The sequence below is a fragment of the Antechinus flavipes genome, chromosome 2 (assembly GCF_016432865.1).
Source record: "Antechinus flavipes isolate AdamAnt ecotype Samford, QLD, Australia chromosome 2, AdamAnt_v2, whole genome shotgun sequence".
NCBI classification, from domain to species: Eukaryota; Metazoa; Chordata; class Mammalia; order Dasyuromorphia; family Dasyuridae; genus Antechinus; species Antechinus flavipes.
Genome location: NC_067399.1, coordinates 471245073 through 471269490, shown reverse-complemented (window position 1 = coordinate 471269490; position 24418 = coordinate 471245073). Strand labels below are relative to the sequence as shown.

Below are 24418 nucleotides of genomic sequence, written 5' to 3'. Positions count from 1 at the left end.
GGATTTCAGTGCTTCCCCTCCCCCCCACTCCCATCCTTCCCGAGCTTGTTGAAGTACTTTTGTAGCACATATCAAGAGCAGCCAATCTGTTACAGTAAAAGGCAGAATTTGGCACTGTCAAGGACGAAGGAATATTTTATACATACACACACACACACACACACACACACACACACACACCTCTGTACATTTCTCCTATCTGACAGATTGGCTCCTTCTTAGTTGCTTCTGTGGGCTCATTATTCATATCATGCCTCTCAACTGTGGGCATCTCCCAAGTTCTGTCTTGTGTTTTTTTGTCTTTTCTCTCTGTATTCTCACTTGGTAACATCATCAATTCCCATTGGTTTACTTCATATCTCTCCTTAGACGATTCCCCTATCTACATCTTAAGCCTTTGTCTCTCTTCTGAGATCATTTTAAATTGGATGTCCCATAGGCATTTCCAACTCAACATGTCCAAAGCAGGTTACCATTTTCCATACCTCCTTCCCCACTACACTCTCTTCTCTTATTCCAAATATCCTATTACTGTTAAGGGTACCATCATCCTTCTAGTTAGCCAGTTTTGCAACCTCAATGTTACCATTTACTCCCCCTCACTTCATATGTTCCAAAAGTTGCAAATCTTGTTTCTACCTCCATAACATCTTGCAATATATCCCCTTCTCTCTATTCACATAGCTACCACTTTAGTTCTGGCTTTAATTACCTATCACCTAAATTACTATAACAATCTCCTAACTATTTTCCTGCCTCAAGACTTTTGTCTTTCCAATCCATCCTCCATATACATAGCTCCTAAAGTTCCTATACAATTAACACCAGTGGCTTCCTCTTACTCCTAGGATCAAATATAAACTCCCTTGTTTGTCATCTCCTGGCCCTACCTACCCTACTAACCTTCTTACATATCATATGCTTCTGGGGATTCATATAGGGCTATGGGCTCTTTGATCAGACCATATTAGCCTTCTCATGGTTCCTCACAAAAGATACATTCTCTCTCTTCTCTAAGCTTTTGCAATGGCTGTCCCCCGATTCCTGAAATGCCTTATACCTCTTTATCTCTCTCTCTCTCTCTTTTTTTTTTTAAGAATCAATGGTTTCCTTTAAGACTTAATATTTCCTATATGAGGCCTTTCCTGATTTTCCCTCTACCTCTTCCCCAACCCATATGCCTCTCCTCTCCCCAAGATGACCTTATATCTATTTTGTAGATACTTATGCATAGAGATATGTCTCTTCTGTTAGAATATAAGCCTTATGGGCTAGGACTATTCATTTTTGTTTTTGTATTGCCAGGGCCTAGAACATAGTAAAGCACTTACTGTTTGTGTCTTGATGAAGAAAGAGCTCCACAAATGGCTAATTATTGTGTGAGGTGCTTCATGTGTATGGTGGGGAAAAAAAAGGACATTGAATTCCCTCACCTCATCTGAAGAGCCATTTTCTACCCGGAATCTTCCAGCTCTTTGTATAGCTCCATCAGCATCACTGGAAATAAGCTAGGAAAAACAAAAGAGTTAAAATTAAATAGGCAGTTCCTGATTTCCAACACTCTCTTTTATCTCAACATGTCTAAAATATCAAAATTCAAGACTAGGAGATAAAGGACAGAGACTGGCAGTTATTTAAGGGAAGTTCTATCAGCCAACCAGGCAAGCTTCTGTTTACATTTATCCTGAAGATCCTTCAGCGTACTAAATTAAAAGCCATGATTGTAGTAATATACAAAAAGAAAAAACAAAAAACATATTAACTTTTGCTACTGGAGGAAGGATTTACCATTTGCACTGTAAATACTAAAATGAGCCACATCAAAGAGCAAAGAATGTCCAAAACAAAAATGTGAAAAACACAATGATAAAAGATCTAAATTTAAACCAAATGCATTTTCACAGAACTAGTTTTCTTATATCAATATTGTTAGTGTACTTTACATCTAAGTAAATGGAAAGGCATGAATGGTAAAAAAAAAAAAAAATTGCCTGCTACAAATTCAAACTGTGAAAAGTAAAGCCAAATGTCCAGTCACAGGCTGGCATGAAATCAAGACTATAGTAGTATTATTAGAAAGCCATATTGGTTTATTCAGTTTAAGATGGTTCAGGAAAATTCTTTTCCAAATCAGGCAGATTGTATTTTAGCTCTATGTACAGTCTGTAATTACAGACAATCTTTAAGGCAAATTATGATTTAATCCTGGATGATGGTGAGTGATGAGGGAAAATGTGGTTTGGCAAATCAATATTGATCATTAGTTTTAAACTGCTGACTCAATATTTGCCTTTTTTTCCTCTTCCTCAATTTTTCAGTAACAAGCCTAGAAATCCACATGCCCCTCTTTCCTCTTTTTCCTTCCAATTTAGAATCTACAATATGTTTTGTCATACAAACTATGATTCATTTCCATAGACCTGCCTAATTAGCCAGCTTATGTCAAAAATAACTTTTAATTCATTTTAATTCAAGGCTTGCACATTAGACGTATACAAATTTTCATACCAATTATAACAATTTTCACATGGTTGGAAAAAGATATGAGAAACTCCTAAATAAGATTGGAAAATTTAGAAGAGAAAAATCTTGAAAACTGTTTTCCGAAGTTTGGAAATAAAAAAGGAGGAAAGGAAAAAATGAAGCATTCGTTAAGCACATATTATGTGCCAGGGAATTTACTAAATAAATAACAATTCTGTGAAGAAGATGCATTGTTATTCCTATTTTACAACTGTGGAAATTGAGGGATATGAGTTTCAGTGAATTATCCAAGATTACAAAGATATTAAGTTTTTATTCTGGATTAAAATTCTAGATTCCTCATTCCAAATTCAATATTTAACTACTGTTACACAAAATGCAATGGATGAAAGGGAGACATGGAGTAGAGGAAAGCTAAACAAGAACTTAAGGACTTTCCAGTTTGTAAAATGTTGCTGTTGTTTGTTGTCATTGCTATTATTACTAAAATTATTATTAAACTTAAATGATATCAAATAATTTTAAAAAATTAAAACTATTTTCAAAAAACTGAAAAAAGTTATTTACACGATCAATTCTGATGGATATGGCTCTCTTCATGAGAGGATTCAAACCAGTTCCACTTGTGCAGTAATGAAAAGAGCCATCTACAACCAGAGAGAGAACCGTGGGAACAGAATGTGGAATACAACATAGCATTCTCACTCTCTCTGTTGTTATTTGCTTGCATTTTGTTTTCTTTCTTAGTTTTTCTTTTCCTTCTCAGTTTTTCTTTTCTTTCCTTCTTGATCTGATTTTTGTTGTTCAGCAAGATAATTGTATAAATATGTAACCGTGTATTGGATTTAACTTGTATTTTAACAAATGTAACATGTATTGGACTACCTGCCAGTTAAGGGAGGAGGTGGAGGAAGGGGAGGAAAATTTGGAACAAAAGGTTTTGCAAAGGTCAACATTGGAAAAATTATCCATGCATATGCCTTGTAAATAAATAAATAAATAAGAATTACACTATTAAAAGTTATAAATAGGTTTGGCAACTCAGTATTTTGAAAACTGCTTTTCAAAAAAATTGAAAAAAAGTATTTTTAAAGTTTAATTGCCGAATTCAGTTTTTAAAGTAAGGCATCTACTTATATGTTGATTTATCCTTCAAAAAAATTTCCTAAAATACTACTTCATACTTGTCATATTCTACCTCACAAACCTTCAAAGGCTACTTACTGCATAACAAATTTGGTCCATACCCCAGACTGTAACATTTAAGACCCCTCACAATTTGGCCTTATCTACACTTGCAAATAACTACTTCTCTAAACTAACTGCTCAACTAAAATCTAACTAATTAGTTTATTTATTGTCATCCAAACATGTCATGCACATTGTTGACTCTGCATTTTTGTGACAGCTCTCTTATTTAGAATGTTGTCTCCCTTCATTTCCCCTTACTTGTATCCTAGCTATCCTTTAAGGTCCAGCTCAAATTTTACTACCTCTATGAAACTTTCCCTCACCTTCCTAGCCTTTAAAAAACTCTGCTCCTTTCAATTATTACAATATTTATTGTCAAATGAAGGGATATGGACAATATGTCATCTTGTATTGTTTTATGTATTATATCATCTCCTTGAGTAACCAAAGATTCTTAGGGGTCATTATCATTATTTCATAAGCCTTTTTCTAACCTTCCAAACTCGCACAATGCCTTGAATAAAAGTTAAGAAACATTATTTCATAATGACATAAAACAAAAGAAGCCCCAGAACTATAAATTACTGGGCAAAGCTAATTGGTTGCTGACTTCAACTCAAAGCTGAGAGATTTTGGGGTCTGTGAGAAAGAAGCATTTTTACTATAATAAAAGGCTAGGATAAAACCAGTGTTGGATTAAACTGTGGTAAGTAATAGTTAAATATCCGTGAGAAAACTGCCAAACTCTATCTAAGTATTTGTTGAACATTTTCTCTAATTATAGGAATTTAGTGCTGGAAAGAAACCTAGAAATTAATCTAATCCAGATGAAGAAAATGACTATCAGGGAAGTCAAAGGATTTGTCTACAGATAGGACTCAAATTCAAGTTTTAACTTCATCTCCCTTCTTTGCCCACTCCCCTAGCTCCCACCACTATATTATGTTGATTTATCATATCATATCATCATGGATCATCCTTCTAAAAAGGAGAAAGGAACAAGCATTTATCAAGTACTCCCATATGCTAAGAACTATGTACTTTACAAATATTATCTCAGTTGATCCTCACAACAAATCTGGAAGATAGTTGCTGTTATGAGCAAACTAAGGCAAATAGAGTGACTTGCCTAGTGTTTTTAAAATGTTGGTATGTCTACCTGTTTTTGAATAAAGAGTCTGATTTTCAAAGAAACACATGATATAAATGTGGAAGTAATTTTAATGATAAAATTGGATTTTTTTTAAGGGACACAAAGGAAAATGATCTTATTTAGATTTCTGACAAAAGCATGTACTTTATCATTCAGACTAAAACCACCGCTTATCTGATAAGTGTATACTCTAATTTAATTTATACTCCAATTTCTCTAATTTTAGAGAAAGTACCAGAAAGGAAATAAATAGCTTCTATAAGTACTGAGTTGCCAAACCTAAAAAATACAAATTACCAAAGTAAAAGGTCATATTCAACAAATTTCTAATCTTCTTTCATTAATATTCATTAAATGTTATGTATTGAATACCTACTATATGCAACAAATAGAAAAGGTCACAAAACAGAATGGGATAGGAAGATGGGAAAGACATCATCCTTGCCCTCCAAGAACTTTAAAATTCAGTGTAGGGGATAAGACATGGAACAAATGGCAGCTTCAACACAGATCTAAAGAATAAATTCTTTTAAGTATACAACTAAGAGAGACAAAAACTATGCTTATAATATTCCAATGTTCTTGTAAACCAAGAAACACCTATCCAGGCTTTTCCCCCTTCTCCTGTCCCAAACCCTAAGTTTGATTGGCTGGGTTATATCAATGGAAGTTCATATAGTTGTGTAGCATTGTTCTAAAAAGGTTATTCCACAAATTTGGCATTGACAAATGAGTGATGTACCAGTGCAGTATTTTAGAGGACCAAATAGCTATTAGTATGAACTCCAGGAAGACTATAAGAACTTAGCTCCACAGTGGTCCAGTGAAGTTATTTGGCCAAAAGGTCACTGGACTGTTTGGCACCTGAATTGTGAGGAATCTGACCATGAAACCTAAGCCAGTGCTGGCTAGATCTGTAGGGACAGAAAGACTAGAGTCCAGGACAGCTGCAAGGAATTTCAGAATTAGAAGGGTATTCTAGTCCAATCCAAATCTGAAGGGATCCCTCTGTGATTCAGTCAACAAACAGCCCTCCAATCATGAAGATCTCTGCTGGGGAGGAGTTTGCTACCTCATGGGCTATTCCATTTAATTTCTGAATAGCTCTGAGAAGTTTTTTTTTTCTTCTTATATCAACCTAAACTTGTTTCTCTGCAGCTTCCATTCATTAATCCCAATTTTGTTTTTATAGGCTGACCAGTTGAGGATCACCAAAGGAATTAAGTCAAGTTAACAAACATTTATTAAGCACCTATTATATATCACACTCTATGCTATGTGTTACAAGAAGCTACATATCTTTTCAGTACAATGTGAATGAGCCATGTGAAAAGTCTGTGACTTGTCAATAACGTATAATATAGCCCATCCTTGATGTATGGATAACTTTCCAATGACATCTATGTGTACTGTATTTATCTGTATTTGAGGTGAGCAGTTTTTAAATTCCATCAGTATAAGCTAGGAATAGAGGAAATTCAGATCTGCAGCTCATCTAAAATTTATATTATTAGAAAGCTCATTGGTACATTGGAACTTTAAGTGATGGGGCAACTAGGTAGTGCTGTGGACAGAGCACCGGCCCTATAGTCAGGAGGACCTGAGTTCAAATTTGACCTCAGATACTTAACACTTCCTGGCTTAACCCCAATTGCCTCAGGAAAAAAAAAAGAGAAAGGAAAAAAAAAAAGGAAGTTTAAGTGACTGGCCTATGGTCAATCTTTTGTTTTTTTTATTACTATGTTTCCCAATGTATCTCTCTTTCCATCCTCTCCTACAAAGTAAACAATAAAGAATTTTTTAAGAGAGGACAAAAAGAGTTCAGCAAAACTAATCAATATATCAAAGAAGTTTAATGTTATATGTAATGCTCCACTCTACAGCTTTATAAAAATTGTTTTTTAACTATGAAAAAGCATTTGATTAGAGCAATGTCATCTTAAAGATTATTTTCTAACACAGAATCTCATATTCATAAATCAAAATCATTCAAAATTTCTTTGAAAACAATAATAGAAAGCTGAGTTTAATGCTTTTTTAATTATAAGAAATCACTGAGGCATAAAACAAGGAGATAAGTATATTCTAGATGATTTTTTAATTGCATACTAGGGAACTATAGTATGTATAGCTATAGAAATTAAAGGCTTCCAAATGATCCTGTATGTAGAAAATATTGTGCTGGTTGTACTAAGCTTTGGAACACTGAGAATTTCTTGGAAAAGAATTTCTTGAGTATAACTACTCAAAAGTAGCTACAAGAAAAGCCAAGTGAATGAAGAATGTCTATTATGACATGCTGTTACTTTTCACATCAGAAACTTAAATAATGCACAGAATTTCATTATGTCTAATTAAAGACTAATAATCAAAATGAATGAGAGATACTAAGACAAGAGGAAAATCTGACCTCATGAATATCACTAAAACATGATGACATGAGACCTACAAACAGAATGTGGCTTGGAAAGGCTATACTTTAATAAAAGAAATGAGATAGGTAGGGAGAGAGGAAGTAGAAGGTGGAAATATATTAAAAAGCATCTGAGGAAAAGTCAATAAAGAGAAAGAAGCAATGCTATCATATAAGTATTTTACAAATTACCTGAAGAGAAAGAGGAAATAGGTAAAACATTTAGGTGACAGATGAAAATTTGATATGGAAGCCTGATATAGTAGTATAGAAGTGATGGGGGGTTTGAACCATCCAGACAACTGATAAAGACAAAATGAAAATAAGCAAAGGAGAAAGAACCCAACCATACACAGCTACACTGAGGACAGAGTTTCATTTTTGGAGAAGGATAATGAAGAAAAAAATGCCTTTCTTACCCAAAAGAGTAACATCAAAGATCTCTTGGGAAAACTTAAAACATTCTTTAAAAATCAAATTAGAGAGACTGAGGAAAAATTGGAAAAAATAAAAACAATCCAAGAAAACCAAGAAAATTATGAAAAGAAAGTTGACCAACTGAAAAAAGAGATCCAGAATCTTAAGAAAGAAAACAACTCATATATAGGACTGCTTGCCATCTAGGGGAGGGGGTGGAGGGAGGGAGGGGAAAAATCTGAATAGAAGCGAGTGCAAGGGATAATGTTGTAAAAAAAATTACCCTGGCATGGATTCTGTCAATATAAAGTTATTATTTTAAAAAAGGAGTCAAAAAAAAAAGAAAGAAAACAATTCCTTGAAAACTAGAATTGAGTAAGGGGAAGTGAATGATGTTACCAAAAATAATAAAAAATAAAAAGAATGAGAAAATAGAAGATAATATGAAACATTTTGTAAAAACTGATCTGGAGAAAAGATCAAGAGAAACCATAAGAACTATTGTATTACCTTAAAGCTACAATTTAAAAATAGAATTTTGATAACTATCACAAAATATTATTAAAGAAATTACCTGAAGTTTAAGAACAAGAGGGAAAAGTGGAAATACAAAAAAAAATCTACCAATCACCACTTGAAAGAGATCCCAGGATAAAAACTTAACAGGAGTATCATAGCTAAATTTCAAAACTTCCAGGTAAAAGAGAAAATAAAAGAAGCAGCAAGAAAAGAAAAACACAATTCATTTACTGGGAACTACAATTACAATTACATAAGTCTTAGCAGCTGCTATATTAAAAGATTGCAGATCTTAGAATACAATATATCAAAGAGCAAAAGAATTGGGGTTGTGGCCAAAAGTAATTTACTCAGCAAAATTATGTGTAATCTTGAATGGAAAAAAGGACATTCAATAAATTGATAGACTTTCAGATTTTTGTCACAAAAAGATCAGAATTTAAAGGAAAATTTGACATAAAAGATCCAGGAGAAATATAAGGTAAACACCAAAGACCAATTACAAGAGATTCAATAAAGTCAAACAATTTACTTTTTGTATGGAAAATATGTGGAAATGTAAATTGTACTCTTAAGATTGTCATTAATAAGTGCATAGTTCAAAAAGAAAGATTGGGGATTAGCTGAGTATGATGTGGTGATTCTAAAAAAGCAAAACTGTGCAGGAAAAGATAAAAAGAGGAATAATCTAATACAAATGAGTTGTGAGAGGAAGAATTGATAACAAAAGAATCAGATAGTGAATGGAATGCTTCAGATCTGGGTTAAAAAGGGAACACACACATTTACAAGGTTTATAAGGAAATAAGAAGATGAAGGAACAGGATTGGGAGGAAGGCTTTAGAAGGGTGTGTAGATAAAAATTTGGAAATGTAGGGGGAAAAGAGAGAAGGGATCCTTAGAAGAGTGGACAGAACAAGGAGGTTTAGGGGAGAGTATAAACATTAATAAGTGTTAAGTATCTGAGGCTAGATTTGAACTTGTTCTCCTGACTCTTGGACCAGTGCTCCATCCACTGTACCATCTAGTTGCCCCAACAAAGGAGAGATTCTTTTAAAGGGTGTAGAATAGGGAGGCAGTGGTTAGAAATAAACTAGAGAAAGGATAGAGTAAAAAGACAGACTGAAAAGGATAATAGTGAGGAAAAACAGGCTACACAGAAATACACAAATAGTAATTGTAATTTTGAATGTGAATGGGATAAATTCACTCATAAAACAGAAATAAATAGCAGAATGGATTAAAAATCAGATTCTGATAATATGCTGTTTCCAAAAAAGCACATTATTAAAAATGAGAGATAAAGGGCTAAATTAGTACATTCTGTAGTAAAATGTATTATGCTTCAACCAATGCAAAAAAAAAAAAAAGCAAAGGTAGCAATCATTATATCAAAGTCAAAGATAAAATAAATTTAATGAAAAGAGATAAACAGGGAAACACCAATATGATAAAAGACACCCTAGATAATGAAGCAACATAAATGCTAAACTTGTAGACACCAAATAGCATAGTATCTAAATTTTTTAAAAGAAAAGTTCAATGAATAGCAGATAGAAATAGATAGTAGTAGTATAACACTAGAGGATTTTTATCTTTTTCTCTCAGAACCAGACAAAGCTAACCAAAAATAAATAAAAAGTTAAAGAATGAAATAGAATTTTAGATAAGTTATATGGTAGGTAACTGTAAAGGACTGAATGGAAATAGAAAGGAATATACCTTTTGTTTAATCCCTTTACAAAGATTGGCCATATGTTAATTAGGGCACAAAATTTTATAGCTAAAAGAGAAAAGTAGAAATATTAAATGAGTCCTTTATTGACTACAATGCAATACAAATTTTATTTAATAAGGGATCATGGAAATATAGAAAAAACTAATTTGAGACTAAACAACATAATCTTAAAGAATGTATGAGTTAACAAATAACAGAAACAATCAGTAATTTCATTAAATAAAAGGACAATGAAACAACATATCAAAACCTAATGAATACAGCAAAAGCAGCAGTCAGAGGAAAAATTTTACCTCTAAGTGTTTATAATAAAAAAAAAAAGAGAGAAAGGGCAGACTAATGACCTCGGTATGAAATTTTAAAAACTAGGGAAAAAAAGAAATTACCCCAATTAAACATTAAATTGGAAATCCTAAAAATTAAAGATAAAATTAATAAAATTGAGTATAAGAAAACCATCAAATTAATAAATAAAACTATGAGTTGGTATTCTAAAAATCAACAAAAAGGATATATCTTTGGTTAATATGATTTAAAAGACAGAAGAAAACCAAATTACTAGTTTTAAAAATGAAAAGAGAGAACATACTACTAAAGAAAATGAAATCAAACCAATAAGAAGTTATTTTGCCCAATTATGTGCCAATACATTTAACAAGGTAAGTGAAATTGAAGATTATTTCTAAGACTACAAACTGCCTACATTAGCAAATAGCCCATAAATGAGCTTCCTAGTGAATTCTATCAAACAATTAAAGTTCAACTAATTCCAATATTAAATAAGGCATTTGGAATAACAGACAAAGAAGAGGTCCTACCAAATTCCTTTTATGAAACAGATAGTGATACCTAAACTGTGAAAGTAAAAATAGAGGAAAAAAAGACCAATTTCATTAATGAATATGGGTGCTAAAATCTTAAATAAAATATTAACTAAAAGATTACAACAATTTATTACAAATATTACATACTATGACCAAGTGAAATTCATATCAGGAATGCAGGGATGATTTCACATAGGGAAAACTACAAAGACAATTGATTATATCCATAACAAAAGCAACAAAAATTATATGATAAAAGTAATAGCTGCCAAGAAAGCGTTTGACAAAGTACAACACTCATTTCTATTAAAAACACTTGAGAGTATAGACATACATGAATTTTTCCTTAAATGAACAAGAAGCATTTACCTAAAACCATTAGCAAGCATTATACATAATAGGGATAAGTTAGAAGCCTTCACAATAAGAATGGATGTGAAACAAGAATGCCTACTTGTCACCAATATTATTCAATATTGTATTGAAAAATCTTAGCACTAGCAGTAAGAGAAGAAAAAGAAATAGAAGAAATCAAAACATGGAACGAGATAATTATCTCTTTGTAGGTAATATGATGGTATACTTGGAAAATCTGACTCACCTAAAAAGTTAACTAAAATGATTAATAATTTTAGAAAAGTAGTAGGAAATACAGTAACCCACAAAAATCATCAGCATTCCTATATATCATTAGCAGGATCCCTCAAGAAGATATCTCTAGACATACTCCATTTAAAATAACTCTTTATAGTACAAAATACCTGGAAATGAACCTATGAAAAAACAAACCTAGTATCTATATGAATAAAACCATAAAAAAACTTTGTGCACAAATAAAATAAGACTTAAATAAATGGGGAAATATTAATTATTGGCAAGGACAATATAATAAAATTGACAATTTCACCCAAAAGAATCTATATATTCAGTGCCATCCCAATTAAAATACCAAAAGATTATTTTACAGAGCTAGAAAAAATAATAAGTTCATTTGGAAGAACAAAAAGTCAAAAGGAACTAATGGAAAAAACACAAAGGAAGGAAGTTTAGCATTACTATATCTTAAATTATATTATAAGATAGTAATTATCAAAATTATGTGGTACAGGCTTTCAAATAGAAAGGTCGGTCAATGGAACAAAGTAGACACACAAATCTACAGCAACAAACAAATATAATGACTCAGTATTTGACAAGTATAAACAATTAAGTTTTTTGGATAAAAATTTATTATATGATAAAAATCGTTGGGAAAGCTAGAAAGAAGCCTAGCAGAAATTGGGCATAGACTAATATCTTACGCCATTTACCAAGATAAGCTCAAAATGGATATATTATCTAGATACAGGGGAGATATTACATGAAAATGTGAAGAACATAGAACAAATTACCTATAGGTTTATGGATGGGCATACAATTTATGAACAAACACGAGATTGATAGTATTGTGAGATGTAAAATGGATGATTTTGATTACTTTAAAAAGTTTCACACAAAAAATAACAAATGTGAGCAAGTTCATAAGGAAAACAGAAAACTGGGAAAAAATTATAGACAGTTCCTCAGATAAAGGTTTCATATCTCAAATATATGAACTCTATCTAATCTATAACGAATGCAAGTCATTCCCCAATTGATAAATGATCAAAGAATATTAATAGTTAATTTTTTGATGAACAAATCAAAACAACTTATAATCATTCATTACTGATTAGAGAAATGAAAATTAAAACAACACTGAGATATCATTTTATACCTAACAGATTGTCTAAAATGATAGAAGGGAAAACTGACAAAAGTTGGAGGTGATGCAGAAAAATCGGGACCTTAATTCATTGTTGGTGGAGCTGTGAGCTAATCCAACCATTTCGAAAACAGATTTGGAATTACGTCCAAAGAGTTATTAAATTGGCTATACCCTTGACCTAGCAATATTCCTAGTAGGTCTGTTTCATAAGATTATTAGGGAAAACGGAAACAAACCTATATGTTCTAAAAATATTTATAACAGCTCTCTTTCTGATGGCAAAGAACTAGAAATTGTGGGGAAACCCATCAGCTGAGGAATGGATAAACAAATCATGGTATATGTTCATGACAGAAGATAACTTTGCTATAAGAAATCATGTACTCAATGATTTTAGGAAAATATGGAAAGACATTCTAGGAAATAACGAGAGTGAAATGAATAGAACAAAGAGAACATTGCATAAAGTAATAACAGTACTGTTTTAAAGAACAGCTTTAAGCAAACAAATCATTCTATATCCATAAATCATAAATACTTGCAAAGATTCTGTTTGAATTCAGAAAAAGAACATACACACACATATAAATCCACACTAATTTGTGACTAATTCGTGACATCTCAAAGTTTGGGGTCGGGGGGAGGGAAAAAAAGTTAGATGACAACTTTTTTGTATATTTGAAAGGAATACCATGTTGTACATAATGTATCTGCAATTTCAGATGCAAGCCTCTTTTCTATCCCACTTTGTTATGGAAAATCTCATTTTATTACGCTCATAATAATTTTTAAAAAAGATTTAAAAAGTTAAATTAAATTTAAAAATTAATGCACAGAGAATTCACCAATAAATTTAGATTTTAAGATTTTGAAGACATGTATAGAAGATGGAAGTAAGATAGCAAAAGATGAATATAAAATCACAGCATGGTCCTGTAAGAATAGTGTCAGAAGTGTTGAAGTTAAAAAGGAATTGAGGTTAGATAGAAAAACTAAGAATAATCAAAAAGGTAGACTTAATTGGCTTAAGCCCATCTAGAGAAAATAAGATCAAAGAATGGATAAACCCATTTATACTTGGGATGTTTGGGGCAATGAAACATCTTTATTTATTTTATTTGTTACTTATCAATTTTTATTTTGTTTGTTTTCTCTACCAAAGAAAAGGATGTTTGGATTGGAATGGGTTGAACAAAAATAGCTCAACAGAACACTGATACCCAAGACAAAGTAGGTGATATTAAGAAAGTACTTACCCTTCCCTTATGAGTTCTAATCACCAACTACTAAATCCTTGGGTACTGAAGAAACTGGTTTATATGAATGCATATCAGCGAACTCTGAAAGAATGAAAAGAACTGGAGAGATACCACAGGACTGGAACAAAATAAATGTCCCAATTTTCAGAAAGTGAAAGTGAACAGAACTTGCAAACTATGGGCCAGGGAGCTTGATTTCAATATCTTGTAAAATTCTAGGAAGTATTATCAAAGGGATCATTAGTGAAGTTCTAGGAAGGGGAAATAGTAAAAATGTCAGGCCAAACTAAAGTTCTTTTCTTTTTTGAACAAGGTTTTAAAAAGGGTTACAAAACTAGTAAATCAAGGGACAACTGTAGACACAGCTTATCAACATTTCAGCAAATATAAAATATCTATTAGTATAATTAGATGGATGTGGAACTGGGTTGGAGACCTAGTAGTCATTAATGGTTTGATGTCAACTTGAGAGAAGATCTGCAGTAGAGTGGCCCCAGACTCTGTGCTTGGCTTTGGATTTAACAATTCTGGATCATTTAATATTATTTGGATAAAGTCATTGATGGGACATATATCAAGCTTATGTATAACTCACATTTGGAATGGATAACCAACATGCAAATTGACAGAAACAGTATTCAAAACAATCTTGGAAGGGTAAAGCATTAGACCAAATTGAATAAGATAAAATATAATAGGTATGATTCAATAATTCAACTTAAAAACATATTTATTAAGCGCCTACTATGTGTCAGGCACTTTGCTAGGTACTGGAGTCACAAAGACAAAAATAAAACAGTTTCTGTTCCTATCCCCTCTACTAGGGCATAAAAACTAGATACACAGATAAGTAAATATAAAAAAAATAAATTAATTTTGAGTAGAAAAAATGCTAACAATTGGGAGGATTAGAAAAGGCCTTTCATAAGAGATGGAATTAGAGTCTATCCTTGAAAGGAGATAGAAATTTCCAGCAACAAAGGTAAAGAGGGAGAGAAATTCAGACACCAGAGATAAAATGAAGTAAGAGATGGAATGTTGAGAGAGATGTGAATTCCAAGTAAGCCAGTTTGGCTAATACACTGTTCTAGGGAGAGGAATACATAATCATTTTGATGGACTGAAAATTCAACATGAGTCTGGAAAGACAGCTTGACAACAGATTGTGAGAGACTTCGAATGCCAAACAAGTAAATTTGTATTTTATCTGCAAGACAATAGGAAACCACTGAAACTTCTTGAGAAGGGCAAGTCTGATAATAGTCAGACCCATGCTTGAGGAATATCAATTTGGTTGCTGTGTGATGGATGTACTGGAGTGGAAAAAAAGCTGGATGCAGGGAGATCAATTAGTGGTCTATTGAAATAGTCCAGGCAAGAGGTGATGAGCATCTGGGTTAGATAAATGTGAATGAAGGGAAAGACAAATATTCAAGAGACGTTGTAGAGACAGAATTGATAAAAATTTGCAAATGATTAGAGACAGGAGGGTAATTGTGAGTGAAGGTAAAAAGTCAAGAATAAACTCTAAATTATAAACCTGGTTGACTGGAAGAATGATGATTCTCTCTACAGAAATATGGAAGTCAGGAGAAATGGTGAGTTTAGGATGAATAAGTTAAGCCTTATGACTAGGTTTAAAAAAATACTAATTTCAAAAGTATAAGATGAAAAAAGCGTGATTAAATGGCAATTTATTTGAAAAAGATTTGGAGCATGGATTGCAAGTTTAACATGTCAATATTGTGATATGAGAGCTAAAAAAAGTGAACATGATCTAAGGCTATCTTAAAAAAGGCATTTCATATTATTGTTCGGTAAGAAATGATCAATAGGATGATTTCAGAAAGGTCTGGAGAGACTTACACGAACTGATGCTGAGTGAAACGAGCAGGGGCAGGAGATCATTATATACTTCAACAACAATACTATATGATGACCAATTCTGATGGACCTAGCAATTCTCAGCAAAGAGATGAACCAAACCAATTCCAATGGAGCAATAATGAACTGAACCAGCTATGCCCAGCGAAAGAACTCTGGGAAATGACTAAGAACCATTACATTGAATTCCCAATCCCTATATTTTTGCCCGCCAGCATTTTTGATTTCCTTCACAGGCTAATTGTACAATATTTCAGAGTCCGATTCTTTTTGTACAGCAAAATAACAGTTTGATCATGTATATTTATTGTGTATCTAATTTATACTTTAATATATTTAACATCTACTGGTCATCCTGCCATCTAGGGGAGGGGTGAGGGGAAAGAAGGGGAAAAATTGGAACAAAAGGTTTGACAATTGTCAATGCTGTAAAATTACCCATACATATAACTTGTAAATAAAAGGCTATTTAAAAAAAAAAAGGCATTTCATCTAAGAAAAAGAAGACAATAGTGTTCCTATACTTGGCCCTAGTCAGACCACTTCTGGAGTTTTGGATGTTACCTTTTAAGGAAGGAAAAGCTGGAGAGTATCTAAAAGAAGACAATCAAGATTCTGAAAGCCTTTGGTTCATGCCATATGAGAATCAATTAAAGGAACTGGGACAGTTCCTGCTCTGAGGGGAAAGGGGAATGAGGTAGTGTTCACAAAGAACACTGGCTGTGATTGAGTTTGATTACTTAATTATCTATCCTTGTCCGAAATAAAAATTACTATATTGTTTCATTAAAAAAAGGCAGCCAGGTAACAAGGTGGATAAACCTCTAGGCCTAAAGTCAGAAAGAACTTGAGTCAAATCTGACTTTAGCCATTTATTAGCTGTGTGATTCTGAACAAGCTTCATTTCTGTCTATCTCAGTTTCTTCAACTGTAAAATGAGAACAATGATAATCAGGGATAATAACAAAAAATAATAAATAGGGACTGCTTAGGACAATTATGGAGGCCTGTTTTATCACTGTTAGGACAAAAATAAACAGGGATTATTTAGTCTGAGGAGAAGACTTAATAGAAACATCATAACTCTATTATTTGAAAGGCTGTCACATGAAAGGGAAGAAGAGGAGGAAATAAACATTACATGAAACCTATTATATGCCATCACTGTGCCAAGCACTTTACAAATATTCTCTCATTTGACTCTTATAATAACCCTGGGAGGTAGATTTCTTTATTATCCCATTTTACAGCTGAGGTAAGTGAGATAAACAGAAGTTAGGGGTCACACAATTATAAAATGTCTGGGGTTGTATTTGAACTCAGGTCTTCCTGACTGCAGCATTCTATCTGTTGCACCAACTAGCTGACTTATTCAGCTTGGGTTCAAGGAACAGGAGCAAAGGGATAGAAGCTGCAAAAAGACACATTTCGGCTTGATGCCCGAAAAAATTTTTTTCCCTAACAATAGGAACTATTCCAAATTAGAATGTGTAATCTTGGGACATAGAGGGCTCCATCTCATTGATGGGTCTGTATATAAAAGGCAGAAATCCATTCTTCTGATATGTTGGAGACGGGATTCCTTTTCCATTTGCCAGGCTAGATTAAAACCCTCTCTGACTCAGAATTTTGTAATTCTGGAAGTTAAGGACATCTCACTCCCAATGCAGATAGTCACACATATCTCAATTTGGTTCTTATAAATTTTCAGTTTGCAATTGTCTTTTAAATAGTGCTGCCAGTGCCTGGACATGTAATGACATCTTGGGACATAACTCATCCCATAAAGAACTCTTTTCTCCAATTTACAACTACAATTTCCCCATCACAGGGCACTGATCTGACTATATTATTCAACACCAAAAATGCTTCAGGGATTTACCATTGCTTCTAGGATAAAATACAAACTCCTCTGACATTTAAAGCTCTTCACAATCTAGTTCTAGCCAACATTTCTAGGCTCTTCACATATCAATCCTCTTTGTGTACTCTTTGTTCCTGCAAACTGACCAATTTCCTCACTGATGACATTCTACCTCTCTTGCATCCAGAACTTTGCACAGGCTGTCTCTCCTGTCTGAAGTGCACTCCCCTTCTCCTCTCTGTCTCACAAAAGTTCTCCATCCAAATGCTACCTCCCAAATGATGCCTTTTTTGAACCTTTCTCCAGGAGGCAGTGCATCTCCCCCACACCAACAAACTACCTTGCATTTGCTTTCTATGTACATATTTATATTTATTTATTTATATGTATATACATGCATATGTATGTTATTCATCCATGTCCATATGACATAGATTTCAACTGACAAAATGTAAGATTCTTGGGGAACTGAGAAAGTTTCATTTTTTTCTTTGTTTCTTGTGCAGCATAATGCTGGACACATAGTGGGTGCTTAATAAATGTTTGTTGACTGAGCTGCCCATGATCACATAGTTATCAAGTGTTGGGATTCGACAGAGCCAGTATTATAATTTGGGTGTTCTTGCCTCCAGGTGCAGCACCCCTCCATCATAATATTCACTCTGTCTCTCTACAAAGAGCCAGCATAACTTTATCATGATTAGGTCATAACAGACTAACTTCATTTCCTTTTTTAACAGGGTTACTGGATCAGAGGAATACTATAAAGAGCTATCAAGATTTTAGCAAAGCATTTTAAAAAACTCCTCCTCCTTTTAGAGTGTACAGAATGGTGAGATGTGGGCTAGACAAAAGTTTAATCAAAGGCAAGTATGAACCTGATGGCTGGGCATTCTTGTCTGGGCACAAATTGGCTTCTGAGATTCCCTTTAACTCAGACTGTCATGCTTTGTTCTCATTTCTCTCCACTATACAACTGCTGCTTTAGTAATGTTTTCTCCTCATTGTCTCCTGAATATATGATCATCGATATCTGCCTGCCTTGATTCAGACTTGTTTTCCCATATAACATGTCCCTCCTCATCATCAATCCAGAATCTACACATTCTTCAAGGTTGGTTCAACTTCCAATTCTTCAATTAAACCTTTCCTGGCTAATCTTGCCCCATAAAGAACTCTTTTCTCCAATTTATCAGGCACCTATAATCTGTACCACATCCATCCTTGCACCTGATTATATTACATGAAATATACCATTGAGGCAATAATACACCTTATTTTCCCAACTAGATTATAAGTTCCCTGAGGACAAAGGTCATATCTTCTAATTCTTCTGTATCCCTCCAGCATCCAGCATAGTGCCTGATATATACGAAGCATTTCAAAATAATCTTATGAATCAGACACAGAAAATCTTAGTAAATATACATCTCTGACAGATTCCTTACATACTTCAATATGTCAAAAAGAAAGTTTGTTTGACAAAAGCTTTTAAATTAATGGGTAGCAATAATAAAATAAACTAGATCGAAATAACTCATGTCTTAAATTTTAAAAATATAAAAGTATTTAATATTCTCAAAACAATTGCTTATCAGCACAATTGAGAAACACACTCTTTAAAACATTTATTTATGCTTTTTTGCAATGTAAAGTCCCAGTTGTGTTTATCTCTTATATACTAGTAGCTATTGGATAAATATACTACATATTCTTCTTCTAATATGTAAAATGCTGATTTAAAAATCCCCAAGTAAAATACTAATAACTTAGTAGAAAAATATATTTTCTCATTGCAGAGATTTGTAATCAACAAATTTACCTTGTTTTAACCAACATTTTTGTTTTTTTTCAGAAAAGCAACACATATTGTTACCCTAACAACAAACTGAAGCACTTTATTAACAGCATATAATGAAAACTAAATCTTTCTCTTCCAATAAAAAATTATTTTATTCAGGAGTTATTTGTAGTTTGTACCTATCTTTCAAAATCTGTCATGAAAAATATTAAAGTGCAATCTTTTTTTTTTTAAACAAATCAACAGAGATGTGAGGTTAAAAGTGTGTAACAAAAGAAAAAGATTAAGATGATGTAATTGTCAAAGCTGCTTCAGCACTCTGATTTTTCCCAATCCAATCCTTATACTATGATCATAGTATCACAAAATTAGTAAATATACAAGCAAGATCTGATGAGCTTGGTGATTTTAACAAAATGTAAAACAATCTGTTAGCACTGAATAGGCTATAAACTTACCAGCTCCACAGATCCATAATGTTTTCTACTGAATTCCCCTCGTCGGCAACCTAGGTCTTCTGAGACGGAGCTGGAACAAAAATGCTTCATCAGTATTATACATAGCTCTCTGGCCACAAATCTTCTGCAAAAATCTACCACCATTTGCAAAAAAAAGCTCCTACTGAATAAGGTTTGAGCTCATCACTGCAGGGGAGCCTCCTTGCAACACACACAATCTCCAGCAGCCATTGCAGAGACTAGCTTTCATGTTAGCCTCAAAGAAAATAAAATGCTCAAGCCATCCCTGGAAGGGCAGACAATGAGGAAATTAAATATTTAGCCATTTGCGATCAATTGAGATTTCCAAGACGGCTACTGGTGGTTTATAATTGCATTTGAGAGCTTTCTGTTTATAAGCAAAGGGAAGAGAAACCCTGCAGTAACCCTGATGCATGTCATGAAACAGCTGAAGCAAATCTGCAACCATTTTGTCTGCTGCAATTAACTTCCATTCAGGAGAGTCTCTCCTAATTGTTTTAAATATTCAACAAATAAAGGAACATATTATTTTTACTGCTAAAACTTAAACTGAAAACAAAACACCTTCGGAAACCACTATAGATAGGCCCATCTCTTTTAATTTAAGAGATCAATGTCACAGCACAAAGGACTGGAAAGACTAATAGAAAATCTAGTATTCGATTTGAAGTTCTATTAGGGAGAGTTTCTTGCACAGCAGAAATTAGCATTCTCCAAATAGAAATAAAAACCTTAGTTCAGATATAACAAATTACATACATTCCATTTAAGAATAAATTCAAACAAAAGGCAAAATAGTAAATATCTTTGTACCTTGGATGCAAAAGATATTTAATTCTATTTCTTATTATATTTACAATCCTAATCAGTAACTATGAAATGAGCTGAGATACACTAACAGAAACCATGCAGTTTTACTTTAAGGATTTTTCTACTAGTATAAAGTCATAGATTTAAATAACTAGAGTGAAATATAAAAATAAAATCTTACAACACTGGCATTTTAACATGTAATCCAAAAAATCCTAAATCTGATATAGAAAGAAAAGTGCATTTAATACCCTTTCATCCTTTCTTAAAGAGCAGGATATGTTTTCTAAATTACTGCCCTTTTGCCATTTTCAGGAACAAAGCGACTGGGATGTTCATCATACACTGAACTGGATCTCTTGGCCAGCACACTGCTTGATGGGCTCCAAGAAAGTAAGCGTGATAGAAATAAGATTAGAGAGTCTGATGGCATTCTGCTGCCACCATTTCACAGGGCTGGCTGAACTCATCTTGGATGAGAAATTTAACCTTTTCACTCCCTCAGTTCCTGTACTAAAGGTATGGGAACTGTCTAGCAGAGGTCACCCAAACAATCTTCCTACTTCCAGAGAGAACAAAGGAGATGAGGAAATCTCTCTCAGGAAATTCTGCCCAGATCTACAATATTTTTTCAATCACTTCATATTCTATTCCATCTGAAAACACTAGGTGGGCATTTCTATTAATCTACTAGCCTGAACCAGGCATCTTGGGCTATCCTGAATTTTACAATCATCTTTTCCTGTCCTATCCAACTTGCATTTTTCAAATCCTAGAAAACAGTCTTCTTTTTCCTCTTAAGTTTTCTCCTTTTATCTTTCTTCTAGTTCTTCATTGAGGCTGAAGTAGATTGCTTGGCACTGTCATGAAATCTAATTCCTTTGTCATATTATGGATCACATTTCCACCTGTTTCCTTCAGAATTGTCACTTTAGAACAATATGGTCTCTATAGTATGGGGATCTAGTGGAAAGGATTCTAGTCTTGGGGTGAGAAGACTTTGCAGACTCAACTACTTATTATTTTTGAGTCTTGTTCTGTTTCTTACTACCAGTATTTCACAAGATTTGAAGCTAAAAGGAGCTTAGTGATTACAAAGCCAAATGCCCTGATTTTACAAATGAGGAAACTGAATCCTAGTCACTTGTTTGAAGTCAAACAGGTAATAGTTACTACAGCTAAGCTCTGATCTAGGTTCTTCAAATCCAAATCCATTACATCATGCTGCATGCATGTCACTTACTCTGAGACTCAAATTTTCTCATTTGCAAAATAAAGAAACTATACTAGATCAGTAGTCCATCCTTGGGAGCCATGGTTTCACATAAAGAGGACCACAAAATGACCCAAAGGAGTGTGTGATCAATCACAAAGTGGGAATATGGGTTACATCTCACCCTTCTCATGATAACCAGTTATGGGGATTGTTTCCAATGCAAACACACCCTTATCTTCTAAAACTGCCCCCAACAATGCCCCTAATATTCCCCTCTATTCATTCTGTAAGGAATATATAGAACTCTCTTCCTGGTCAACTTGTGCTGACCCCTGACATTATAACCTAACTGCTACCTGGGCAGGCTACTCACAACAGCAGGTGGCTTTTGGGAAAATCTCCCCTCCCTCATCCCATACCCACCCTATGTCTCACAGATCACTCTGTAGCTAACAGGAACACTTAAGAGGGTGGTCTCTGGAGCTTAGTGAGGAAGATCCAAACTCATTTCCTTCTTTTAATTTTAAATGGTACAGTTAATTAAACAGAATGATCAGGCATGGATGGCAGTATACATTGCAGATCTTATTACATTATCTTTTTTCTAAGACTCCCTCATTTTCTGGACGTCCTTATTTCTAGTGAAGGTAGCAACATCCTTCCAGTCACTCAGGTTGTCACCACTGGTGAAACGTTGGTGTTATCTTTGACTTTTCTCTTTTCTTCAACTTACATAATCCAACCAATTGCCTAATCTTTTTATTTCTGCTTCTACAATATTTTTCTCCTCAATCCTTTCTCTATTCATTCACACAGCTATAACTCTAATTCTGGCATTTATCACCACTGGCTTGGAATACTGCAACAATTTATTAATCTCCTCACTCCAAAACATAGTCCACTCAACTGCTAATGATTTTCCTAAAATGTAGGCATGATCATATCACTCCCCTACTTAAAATAAATGCAGTGGCTTTAGGATAAATCATTATTTTATCTTTATCTCATATAATTAAAATTTCTATTTTGTGTAAGTTTTATAATGTACATAACTTAGTAAAATAAAAGTTGTATATAATTCATAAATAAGAAATATATACATATTGGAGTTGTGCTCAAAAATTTTTACTGATGGGGGTTTGTAATAAAAAAATTATGGAAAAAATGACCTAGCTGATTTTATCTCTAAAGTCTTTTTATACCCTAAATCAGGGGTCCTCAAACTACAGCAGGCCAGATGCGGCAGCTGAGGTCGTTTATCCCCCTCACCCAGGGCTATGAAGTTTCTTTATTTAAAAGTCCACAAAACAAAGTTTTCGTTTTTACTATAGTCTGGCCCTCCAACAGTCTGAGGGACAGTGAACTGGCCCCCTATTTAAAAAGTTTGAGGACCCATAACTTTTGAGGGCCTAAATCCTATGACTTATTAACTTGTCATAAATGTCATTACCAGAAGTACAGATGACATAAAATAAAGAGATGGAGGAATTATGATATAAAAATATAATTAAATACTAACTAAAATAACTTTAAAATGGGCCAAAAAGCATAAATTGTTTTTTGAATTTTGAGGCAAAGAGTAAAGAAAAGTTAGAAAAGGGAAAGTATTGGGCTATGGTTAAGAGAAGTTCGGGAGGAAGTATGACTTGGAACAAGTGTGGATATGCTGAAGGAGCTTGTTAGTGAACTTGTTAGGAAATGACAAGTCCTTCCTGGAAGAAGTTGGGCATAAGAGAATTAAGTTTCTCTACTTCTAGCAACTCCAAAAAAACACAACAAAACAAATCCATGATCACCTATGGTTGAAGTAGCACCTGCTAGCTCTTCCCCAATCAAGACATTTATAAAGGGGGAAAAGATCCAGTGGGAACTCTAATTGATTTTCAGCTTTGCTCTTTTTACTATACATCAAGCTTTGCATTTCTGAGGGAGGGAGAATAAAGAATTCCATATTTATCATAATTAAAATGTAAAGGCAGATTAAAGTGAAATACAGAAATTAATTCACAGGGACGTATAATCACTAGCCAATCAACAAATATAGTTAGCTTGCACAGGTTGGAAAAAACAGGAGAGGGAAAGAAAAATAGATACTAGAGAGGAAATATGTCTTCAAATTTTGAAGACTTGTGATTGCGTCAATATGAATGTTCATATTTCTTCCATTGGTATAGAAAGTAAGTCTTCCAGTTTTCCATTCTATATGTCTCATCTTTGTCCTTCCATAAATTCTCCAAAAAAGAAGGCAAAGGAAGAAATTAGCATTTATTAAGTATTCATTGTGGGCCAGACACTTTGCTAAATAGTTTACAAACATTATCTCCAGATCCTCTCAACTATCCTGCAAGATAGGTGATGTTTTTTATGTTAAGGAAACAGAGGCAAGCATAAGCTAAGTGAATTGCCCAGAGTATCACAGATAGTTAATGTCTGGGGTAAAATCTGAACTCAGATCTTCCTGACTCCAGGACCAACCCTGCAGTCACTTTGCCACTTAGTTGCCTAGGAGAATCCACTAAATGCTAGAATTCTTCCTTTTTTTCTTTTAATGTCTCAAAAATGCCAATTTAACTCTTAAACTGTCCATCTCCTAATATAGGCAGGATTCTGAGCCCCAGC

The 24418-nt window shown here is 33.6% G+C and overlaps 1 protein-coding gene across 2 annotated transcripts in view; it reads right to left on the bottom strand.

The window, feature by feature from the left end:
• The window catches only part of GARNL3 (GTPase activating Rap/RanGAP domain like 3), a 233839-nt gene that overhangs the window by 197237 nt on the left and 12184 nt on the right, over positions 1-24418 (bottom strand). Inside the window, exons 2-3 of one of the 2 annotated variants that reach the window (XM_051979671.1) lie at positions 19753-19822; positions 1434-1508 (exon numbers count right to left, since the gene is read on the bottom strand). In XM_051979671.1, the coding sequence (XP_051835631.1) occupies positions 1434-1508; positions 19753-19822 (145 nt within the window). Of the gene's footprint in view, positions 1-1433; positions 1509-19752; positions 19926-24418 lie in introns of those variants that run through there. The other variant, XM_051979670.1, reaches the window with a different exon arrangement.